We start from the raw sequence: 11,569 nt of genomic DNA on the forward strand, positions 1-11,569 counted from the left end.
AGGTCCTCCTTGTGTGTAGGATGAATCCCTGTGTGAGAACAGAAGGGAATATGTGTTGAAAAGGCTTGTGAGTGAAAATTCACAAGGTCTGGGCAAGAAGAAAGGGACAGCTCTGGGCTTCCCCTGGGCGAGCCTTCCTGAACGCTGACTGGAGAGGTTTAACATACTGAAATAGGTAATGGATGAACCTCCTTTCCAGATGTTCATCCTAAACCTTTGAACCAGGAGTTCCAAAAATCTAGTAAAAGGAATAAAAAGTGTTGACTGACATTTCAGTGTAAACGCTCCTGTTACGTGCTGAGATATATTCTGTTTTAAATGCTATAACAATGTTCTTTGATTGCTAATATGTTGAAGCAGTACTAAGCCTGGAAAGCAGATAGTAGTCACAATGTGTTTCTGCCAGTACAGCTGAAGGTATTTGTAATGGAGACCATATTTGTAGTAGTCTGTTTCTTACTACCTCCAGGTGCATTGATCCTGGGGGAGAGGTGCGATTTTGTTTGCTCTGTCATTATGCGAAGCACCACAGATTTCTTTGTGATTCCTGCCATATTTCTGGCTCTGCTGTTGCTCCAGAACTGGTTTTGTGTGCCAACCTGAGAGCAATTTGTAGACTATAAAATGATTTCTTCATCTGGAAGACAGATTCAAGAAAAGACAGACCAAAAAATTATTTGGATGGGGCAAAACCAATTTTCAGATTTTTTTTTTTTTTTTTTTTTTCCTAAATGGTACCTTAGAACATATGGACAGTTTTAGCTGGTTTGCAGATGAGGAATAGTTATGATTTTGTGTACTTATATTGTTCTGTCAATGAGGAATGCCATCCACTGTAGTAACATTCAAAGCGTATTACAGTAGCCTCATATGTTACTGAGTGAGGTGCTTGAAACTCAGGAGTAAACAGATTTTGCATCATCTATACATTGTTTAGCCTTTCTCTGTGTGCTGAAGTTGTGCCCTGATGAGGATAACCACGAAGGGTCCCATGGGAAAAATATAATGAGGTTGGGTAATGCAAGTCTTTCATAAGGCATATATGCAAGAACATCTCTGTGTAGCAGACAATTTAAGGCTTCATAAGCAGCCTGAATTTCCTTTTCTTTGACTGCTTTAACCTTGCAGACAAAGTAATAATTCTAATCTAATTTCCTGTTTTATGATTTATTTGTTTTCTTAAAAGAAAATCACGGAAGCCTCACTATGCATTTACAATGGGTTTTGAATGCTGCGCTTGCAGTCGTGCAGCAGAGCTCATTACTGTTTGATTTCCAGAGCCCACAAGGGTCACTGGCAGCAGGGGAATGTGTGATCCAGGATGCCAGATGGAGTGCAGGAATCTCTGAAGGAAGAAGGCAACCAGTGTCACTCAGGCCATCAAAGCCAGCCCCAGACTTCCCATTTCTGGCGCAGGGGTTTTCCACAAGGTGTTCCCAAAAGAGCATGAGGCTGATGGCTCCAAGGGGCATAGCCCACGTCGCTCTCGCTCCTTCAAGGCTTGATGGTGTCCTTTCCAACAGAAAGGAGCCCATCCCTTTCACCACCTGTCTGATGCGGGTGTGCTGGCAGCATCTCGGGGTTTCCTGCTGTGGCATCTGCTGCTCACCCAGACCTTGGAAGGACCCGTGATTTTGGCAGTTGGCCAGCACTGCTTGAGGAACTCATATAACAAGAAGGGAACAGCAAATTTCACTGGTTGTATCTCAACAGAAAGACAACCTGGTTCATGGAAAAGACAGGGCATTTTTGTAGGCAGCGTTGAAGGATGCTGTCCTGAGCACTAAAAGTATGCTGTAAATTGTGAGCTTTGCAAGGGAACAGGCCCAGTCTTCTTCCTGGTATTTTCTGTTAGGCAGACTGATGAGTGCTAGCTCTCATGTAGCAGCCTCAGCTACTAACGTAACTCATCTTTTCGAGCACAAGGCTACAGTAATGAAAGTAAATTTGGAATGAAAAGGCAGTGTAGCAGGCTGGGCCTTTTAAGATATATTTCAGTACAGTGCTTTTGGGAAGAGATCTTAAAACTAATATAGTGACCATTGGCTTCTCCTGCAAAACTGCGTTAGATGATAATTAGTTTTCATTTTCTGTTTTTGATTTTTCCTTTTATTGGTATTGTCTACTGCCTGTTTTACATCATTTTCTGACTATTAATTAACTTGATTTTTTTGGCAGACAATAATTAGGATAGATTCATATTTTTCTTCATGCCATATGCTCTTTCTGCCTGTTTAACATCCTTAGTTTATTTTAACCTGCAAAGACATATAACTGTCTAATTTATTCCATCTATATCTTACACATGAAAAAATGGCACGTTGCAACTAGCTTCCAGGACCAAATTAATTCCTGCTCTAATTTCATTGGTATCAGGAGAGCTTTCCCAATTGCAGATTGGCCCCATTCATTAGGCTGCCACAGGATAAATCAAGCAGGATAGCCAGTGATGCCAATGTGGTTATTCCCAAGGCTGTATTTCGATATTTCACACTGGTTTTCTAGGATCTCCTGATGTCTGCAAAGCAGTCGGTGCAGGGAATTGTAGTCTTTCAGCTTGGCCACATGCTGGAGATCTGAGTTTCACACAGAGCAGTGTGTATCCAAATTGTGCATGTCAAAACGAGAGCAAGGTCCTTCAAAGAGATTGCCTACTTAGAAATTCAGTGAGAGTTGTGGAAGACCTCTACTTTCTGATGGTATATCTTGATGACATTTCCTTTTTCCTGTTCACATCCCTCAGCAATGTGCTGCTTCTCAGGATATTGGCAAGAAAAAGGTGAATGCCTCTTCACAGGTTGAAACTTCATCCCACCTGAGTCAGAGGAGACTATTGTTTTACCCATCAAAGGTTTCTGTCCAGAAAAAAAAAGATTTCTCAAGAGAAAGACTATTTAAAAGCTAACAAAATACATATTTTATACGTTATATATATATATGCAAATATAATTATATACATGCAAATATTGATACATATAAATATATGTGTGCATAATATGTACATATAAAAATATAAAATATCTTAACGTTATATAAATATATGCATATGCATCTATGTATGCTATCATTTGAGGCTTCTGTTGTTAATTTGGGCCTTCTCTGCAGGACTGAACAGTTTATTTTCTGCTTGTCTCTGACTGGAATAATTTCAGGGCTTTCTCATGTTAATCAAAACACCACAAACTATAAAGCTTCCTTGTTTAGGTTCTGTAGTCTAGATTGTTGTAATGCAATGTATGAGCTATTTGTTGCAATATTTCTTCTCAGAGCCCAAGGGTTTTGTCAGCTTGGGCAGAGCCCCCATCCTTGCATTGCTTCCTGAGCTGGGACATTAGAAGGGTGAGATGAGCAGGGTGTGTTCACCTCTTAGATAGGAAACCTGTAAAGTAGAATTTGAGCACAAAATAACACTTTTTTGTCTGATTCTGTAACAAAGCTGTGTTCAGCAAATTGGGCTCAGTACTTCACTGAAGGAGAAAAATTGAAACCCTGACCACTTATTATTAAAGATCCCTGTGATCTTTTTCATGAGAATAGGTGTGTGAATCTCGCCGTCCTGGCCAGATTCCTGTTTGTGCAGTTGTGTTGTGCCTATCAAAATGGCCTTCCTTCCAGTTTTCAGTCTGGACAAGGTTAGAAGTAGTGCTGGTATTGAACACAATTATTTCAAGCCTGCTTTCTTCTACTCTTGCTAGTTTTAGCTTTTCAACGGGAGTGAAGTAACTCCAGAATTTATATAACTAATTTAGGGTTTTGCAATATTTGAAAGAAAGTTCCACCTTATTACTAATTGGTTTCAAAGTAGTTTATGAGAGAAATAAAGAGCATGGATGTAAAATCAGTGACTGAAATTCTTACTCATGCTCCATTTTCCCAGCTTGAAGCCTTGTTTTATTCTTCCCAGGGTGACTCATACCCATATAACCTTCTTTTTTTCATATTCACTGTCAATTTTTGTTGTGAAGGAAAAAATGTTTGTACATTTGAAGGAATGGGGAAAGCAGTACATTGCAAACTTATTGTGTGCTGGAAGAAAAATGTATCTCTGCTGAGAACTGGAGAAATCAGGATCTCAGGATCTCTGAGGGTAATTAAGAACAGCTTTGCCTGACTTTTATTTTAGCTTGTGATTAGGAGTTTTGAGTGGTAAATGTCTCATTGTTTCAAAAGCTGATGATTCGTTACATAAATCACTGTAAAATATATTCCCTTTAGAGAGAATTCTGCCTCTGTGTCTTCTACCAAAAATATTCTCCTCAAGAGACCAGCAGGCCTGCTGCCTGGGACTCTGATCTCTTCAGCTCTCAGAAAGTAATTGGCATTAGACCTAGTTAATGCTCAGTTGTCATTGTGCCAGATGCTGCAGGAAGTGATTCAGCAGGTCAAATCCTTTCCTCTGGCTTGTTAATGGATCAGAGCTGTTGAAATAGGAGCTTCAGAGGTTTTTTTCCAATGAAACGTAGGCCCTTCGTGCTTTTCTTTCTTAAAGGATGACATGGCACATCTTTAAAAAGGCTGGTTATCTGTGGCAGCCCTAATTTTGAAATGTAACTCAGAGGAACATCTAGGTCCACTAATGCTCAGCTTTCCCCAGCAAACAAATCACGTTATCCCCTTTTTAAGGTGAAAAAAACCTTCTCCATCAGAATCAAAGAAATGAAAAGATCTGCGACCATATGAGTATTTTTTCCTGCCATAATTTCCATTGGAAGGCTGATTTAAAGTATTGGCCTAAATCTGTTCAAGAGCAACAGATACACCTTTGTTCTTGTGACAGCATTATTTTTTAGTTGTATTGTCTTTTTGTTTGTCATCTTATGTGGGCATCTAGAAATTGCAATATATACTATTGTTGCTCAGATACTACTTTCACTTACATTCCCCTTTCATAAGCAAGTGCACATGGTATCCTCTATTATATATCATAAAGTTGAACGTTATGTTCCTAAAGTATTAAACAACAGCTGTTTAATCTCAAAAATGGTTGCTTTTTAGCAAGAGATAAAATGATCCCTGAAGTTTATAGCGTAATGGAAGCTTTACCCTGGCTATGACTTACTCCCAGTAACTATACAGATAGGGAAATAACGTCATCCTGGGGAGAAAGTGATGTACTTTGCAACTTTTCCATGTGAATAAAGGGGATTACCAACCGGAGTTAGGTCACGCCACTAATGGGGCTTCTTTTTTATAAAAGTCACAATGTGAAGGTAAATCATGATTAATTTGGGTTTGAGTGTGAGAAGGAAGAGAGTTGCATTCAACCACCCACATGTAATACTACCTCTTACCTACCACAATAATCAGCCATTAACTGAACATGTAGAGTGACTCGATCTACGAATGTTAACACCAAATTAATTTGGACTGGAATATGGTACTTATTTTCAATGTACTTTTGGGGTTTTTTTCCTGAATGGTAAACATTAATGTGTCTGGCGTTGGTTGAATGCATTAATGGAGGATTTAACATCCAGAATTTTCCAGGGCATTTGAGGAAGTGGTTAGCAGCATTTATTATGCTACCTTGATGTTTGTATAATGCAAGCTACGTGCTAAATGCAAAATGCTGTAGAGTCCAGGAGAAACACAGAAGTTAAGTTTCTCATAAACAGATATAATGGGAAAGCAGTTGCTATAGGAGCAGCAAATTCTGAGACACTAAGAAAAAAGGCAAATTTAGGTCTTGATCCTGCAAGCTTGTCTATGTGCGTTTAATATAATCTGCAGGCCTAAAAATAGATTGTGCTTGAAGAAGTGCCTTAAACATGCTATTAGAGGGACACTGAAATCCTCTAAGTCCCTTCTGTAATATAACTTCAGACGCCAGTGTAGTGCAGAGCGTTTATAAAGCTCTAAGTTTTCTGAAGTATTATATTACATTTTATTTAGGCTATTTCTTGAGAACCACTGAAATCTGTGACAAGCTGGATCCTAAATACTGAAAACTGTAAAATTAAAAAGACTAGAGTGTTTATGCTCTGAATTATAAATATAGATACTGAACAGTGACATTTTACATATTCTTTAATAACCCTTGGAGCAGTTAGTAACTGAAAAACAGAACATGATTTTTATCTGCTGAGTGTCCTTTTAATTTCACAGTGTGCAAATAGCTTTTGATGCGAAGATTTGGTGCCGAAGGAAGTAAGATAATAGAAGAATCTTTAAATTGCATTATATCACTCATGCTACTCTGCTAACATCAGCCATGAGCAAGGAGAGTATAGTAAGCGGAAGATAACAACAAGAAAGAGAGCCTGTAGTGATTACCGCTTAATTCAATTATTGGTTAATTAAATCAAAGCATCAGGAGGAAAAATCATTTGGCTTAAAAATGAATATAAGTTCCATCCTTTATTTGATTTGTTGTAGGAAGGAATAAATGGGGTAATTTAATCACTGACATAAGAAAGTTTCAGTAATTCTTTCAGAAATAAGGAGAACTCAGATGTGAATGAGATAGCAGAAGAAAGCCCAGGGCATACCCGCTAACATGAAAGATGACTGCATGTAAGAGTTGTGCTATTTAGAGATTGTTATTGTCATTTAAACTACTATCGTGTGCTGTATGAGCTGTGATATGAACCCTCTGGTCATGTGGATAGTCAGATCAACTATTTATTTAAGGATAAGCGATGGGAAAAGCCTCAGCAGAAAGGAGAGGGTAGGCTTTGTTTCCCATGATCTGCTTTACTCCTATTTATCTCTAGGCTATCACAAATTGTCAGCAAAATTTTCACAGATCCCACCACTGAAATGCCTGTTGGTATCTCTGAGATTGGGCGTTTCTATTTGTAAGTGATTAACATACAAATATACTGATATTTACCTGAAGCTAATGAAGTGTCTCTGCCATGAGAAATAGTTTAATAATCCCACAACATTGCATTCCCATGCTCTGACAAACTTAAAAATGACAACACGACTTCTTAAGACTCTGGGAGAGATTCTGTTTGCATCTGTGGCTTTTGTTCTTAGTTGTTTTTTCTTCTCCACTTCTCATCACATCTGGAAACTTAGTACTGTGGTGAAAATACTGTGCTATTAATTGGGATTTAATTTTCCCTTCCACTACAGTCTTGCTTTTCCATCTTTGATTAACCTATTCCACCTTCCGTGGGATAATTCCACTTTTGAAACTGATACTGCTCTTCCCTTTCATCTACTCTTTCTCTTGCTTGTTGTGACTTTGTGCTCTTCGGGGAAAAATATTTTACTAGTTTTTCTCCAGGGTCTACCACAGCAGAACTTTGAACTCAAATGTGTCCTCTAAGGCCATGCTAATGAACAGCCTGAATTTTTCAATCTGTTCCCTGCAGTGTGCAGGATCTAAATCAACACAATAATACTCATAAGGATGTAGGCATAATTACTGATGGTGTTGTGCATTAACCACCTCTATTAAAATATGTTAGCATGACAAATTTCAGCTAACACTATAACCTTGTTTTGAATATCTGCTTGGCTTTCTTAACTAATGTATGGTTGGGTGGTTATAATTTTTTTGTTCCTGAGGAGAGCATCAAGCAAAAGGCTAATTTTTTTTTATTTTATTTTATTTTTTGTGGATTAAGCAGGCTGAATAAAACTGTGGCTCTCTTATTAGCAACAATCCAGACTCCCAGCTACAGTGAGTTGACACAGCTTTCCTTAGTCAATGGAACTATACTGGTCTAGATGCCACATCACAGGACACGGTATTTTTCTTGTTATAGCCCACCTGGCTCAGAGTTCAGAGCACTAGATCAGCAGTTCCGTGCTTACCTCCTTCCTGTGCACAGGCTTCCCCTGTGCCCTCAAGTAAACTACTTTTCTCTCAGTTCTTCATCTGTGAAATAATGGTAATGGTACTGCTATATTTTGTAGAAGTTTGGTATGGATAAATATGTTGAAGATGGTGGCCGTCTCAGATGTGGTAGGAATGGGCACTTACCCATGAAATAAATGAATGAATGCATATCAAAATAGAAAATCTTCATTCAGGTAGCTTCCTTTGGCCGTTACACTGATAAGCTTCTCAGCTAATCTTAAAAGTTCAGATTTATGCCAAACTTAGGAGCAATTTCAAGTGTTTTGTTGTTTTTGTCTGGGCACTTTTACATGATTGGCAAGCATTAAAGATGACAATCTTTCTGGGGTGATGACTGTGAATGCTTAAATAATAACTGCTATTTCAACATTTTTTTTTATGGCAAATAAGGAACTTTTTCTGTTAAAGTGTAAGTATCAAGAACATAAATTGTGGGGGAACAAACAAACCTTGTCTTTGACAATGTCCCAAGTAGCTTTGCCCCAGACCTCTGTGAAGCCCCAGATATCACCTGGTAGATTTAAGAGTGCCTGTGCCATGCCTAGCAAAACCATTTTTCTTTGGTGTTGTATATGTGTCAAGAACTCAGTTTGCCTACTAATCTGCTCCTTTCTTCCTTTTTTCCTTTTATTTGTATATGCTTTAGAACCCCTTCCTGTGAGCAGTGTTTCTATCTATGATTACAAACCATCTCCAGAAACAGGAGTGTTGTTTGAAATTCAGTACCCAGAGAAGTACAATGTTTTTACCAGGGTAAATATAAGCTACTGGGAAGGAAAAGACTACCGAACAATGCTGTACAAAGGTAGGAGGAAACTATTCCACTAAAACTTAATGCTACCTCTGCTGGAAACATTTTAAACAGTGGTCTTAGGTGTGATTTTGGCATGTATTGGTTACAATGATTTATATTTCTGGTAATGTGTCTGTTCATATAATAACTTTTATATCATGAAGTAGTAAGGGATGGGCCTTTGAATTGAGCTAGTGGTTCACTTTGGATTGAAGCCTGCTTCCCACTCTATTTCTAGTGATATTTCCTTTCTTGTGGATTTTTGAGCAAGACTGGGCGGTCTGGATTTTTTTAATCGGTTCTGAAATCAACCTGGGAAGGGATTCCCAATTTCTGGTGCTTCCAAGTAAGCATGTACACTAAAATCCAAAAAACTTTCCACCATTTTTTTTGTCTTCCCTGCTGCTGTACAATGCAAAACAAAAGGAAAAAGGAAAGAAACCCAAAACTCAGTAGGAAGGAGAGAGATATGTTTTTCCTTTTTGGATATGCTTCTTGAAATCCCTGGATGACATTTTGTGTCAGTTGAAAGCATTAAAAAAGTTCCCAGTGCCTTCCCTCTGGTGAAGGTTTCCTCTTTGGTGAATAGCTGATAGCAGAGCTCTGGGATGCCCCAGAGTTGGGAAACCCATCCAATATATGTGATTCCTGGTGCAGGATTTAAACCTGGTAGTTCTGTATCACCATACAGTGACACAGTGCTAATAGTACTATGCTGTGTAGTACTATATATTACCATAGCTTTCAGTATTGTCCCTGAGCTAATAAACACTGCTGCATATTACAAATTTCATTTTTCTTAAAATAAACTAATCAAAGGCAATCAATCTGACAATATAGACAGCCAGTCTAAACAATTTAAACAACCAATTTAACCATCTAAACAATTTAACAAGAGCAAATTCTGCTTGCTTTTTTATTTGTTTAAAACTGAACTCCCTTTTGCCCTGCAGTACAGCTTAAGCATAGCATTTATCTCAAAAGATGTAGATGCGACTGCCCTATGGAAAGCATCCTAAGAGGTGAGAAAGGCACCTGCATACTCTGCAGGCCCTGAAACCCCAATGGTTTAACATTACGTAGTGGCAGTAAAAGGCCTTTGAGCAATCTAGTAGGTGCTGGATTGAATTTTAGGCACTGAACTAAGGCTCCCAAAGTAGAAGTCTGGTCACTGTAAGCTCTCTCTTAAGTCAGCAGAGGGAGATACACACCTCCAGAAGGAGGGTCAGAAAATATTGGAGTCTCTTTGCTTCAACACAGAGTGGGGCTAGAAATCACATTTTCAGTGCTGTGAAGTGCCAGAAGTTAAGAAGAGTGATTCTGGATCATAGCACAAAATATAGGTGACCTCTTTCCAGAGAACAAAAGGGATACCAGCAGTAATTTTTGTCTTCTACAGCTAATACATGGTTCCAGGGGCTGTAATGCTGCAGCTGCTGATTAATAAAAAATTCAACCTGAATTAAGAGATTCACTAATCAACTCACATGCTCCTTCCCATAGCCAAATAGCCCTAAGCAACTTCTCTTCAGCCTGCACGTGTACTGATGGTGGACCTGAGCTCAGCTCTCAGTACCGCAGCTTGCACTCGCTTGCATGGTGAATGACTCTTTGAGCGTCTATCCCGAATGTTTTGCCTCAGTCAGCAAAAGACCAAAGAGACTTTTGCATGCAGCAGTTAAAGGTCTGCAGAAACTGTCAGATGCTCTTTGAGACATTCAGTGTCATGTGGAACAGGTTGCCAGATTCAGTTCCCTTTCTTGTGAAAAGTAGTTTGTGTTTTTTGTGCTAGGCTTTTTTTTATAGCAAAGTGGCTTTGACAGCCAGGAAAAATGTTGGCAAACTGAATTATTAGAATTTCATGTCTCAGACCAGGCTGAGCAATGTTTAAACATCTGAAACACTGCCAGTTCAGCATGTGCAGTTGCATTATCAGAAAGTGAACATTTGATGTATTTTCCTCTTTTTTTTCTTTTTTTTTCTTTTTTTTTTCTTTTCTTTTTAAACCTTCTGCAGATTTCTTTAAAGGTAAAACAGTTTTCAATCACTGGCTACCAGGTATATGCTACAGTAACATCACATTTCAGTTGGTATCGGAAGCAACCTTCAACAAAAGCACACTAGTGGAATACAGTGGGGTCCAGCATGAGCCCAAACAGCACAGAACAGGTGAAGAAAATGATTATGTACCATTTGCTCCAAGTCTGTCTGTCTGCTTTCCTTTCTGCCATGGGGAGGTGATTGATCCCACAGAGAGAAGGGTCTGTGTGGGAGCAGTCCTGGCAGCTGCTCCTGGCCAGGAGCATGGGAGGAGGATGCTGCGGCTAGTACATAGGGTTGTGTGTGCAATATAGTGCAAAGGGAAATTTGCATGAGTGTTTCTGTTATAAAGCTTCCTTCTTAGAAAATAAATTCTGCTTCACATGAGATATTTTAGGCCTTGTGCTAGAAATTAATTTTTAAGCCACAGGAACAGCCGCACTGAGCATACTGTTGATCTATCTATATTGGTCTGTCTCCTTGCACAGTGAATCATAGCTAAACTGTTGGAGAAGGTCCTCCTCATCGTGCAGCTTTCTGTCACAGAGAAGAAGAATGTCATAGTCGCCCCACTTGGTGGCCAGTTTATGCCCTGAAGCATGAACTTTTAATTTCCAAGACAGCAGTGTTGCAAAGGCTGAAAATTGCATTTGTTCAGGATCCAGAACTAATTTAATTTGGTCCTGGGATGGTGCCCAAAACTTTCGTGTTAATCTGTTGGACCAGAGACATTTTCCAGGGTCCAAAGTGAAATGAACCAGCGGTAAAATCAAAAGGCCGAATCTTCAGATGAATACACTGATGTTGGTCCCTTGCCTTGGACAGAAAAAGCCAACTGATGCCAGCTGAGTTCTGTCCTGAGGATCCTAAATATAGTTATCGAGATATCGAACCATAAGAATGCAACCAACAGGATCACATTT

The 11,569-nt window shown here is 39.1% G+C and overlaps 1 protein-coding gene across 3 annotated transcripts in view; it reads left to right on the forward strand.

Annotated features, from left to right (window-relative positions):
* PTPRO (protein tyrosine phosphatase receptor type O) overlaps positions 1-11,569 on the forward strand; it is a 155,843-nt gene that overhangs the window by 89,155 nt on the left and 55,119 nt on the right. For all 3 annotated transcript variants that reach the window (XM_087767500.1, XM_087767503.1, XM_087767504.1), the window contains 2 exons: positions 8,460-8,618; positions 10,623-10,775. In XM_087767500.1, the coding sequence (XP_087623626.1) occupies positions 8,460-8,618; positions 10,623-10,775 (312 nt within the window). The remainder of the gene's footprint in view (positions 1-8,459; positions 8,619-10,622; positions 10,776-11,569) is intronic.

This window comes from Nipponia nippon, unplaced genomic scaffold, assembly GCF_047370975.1.
Source record: "Nipponia nippon isolate SJK-2023a ecotype South Korea unplaced genomic scaffold, ASM4737097v1 scaffold_3, whole genome shotgun sequence".
NCBI lineage: Eukaryota > Metazoa > Chordata > Aves > Pelecaniformes > Threskiornithidae > Nipponia > Nipponia nippon.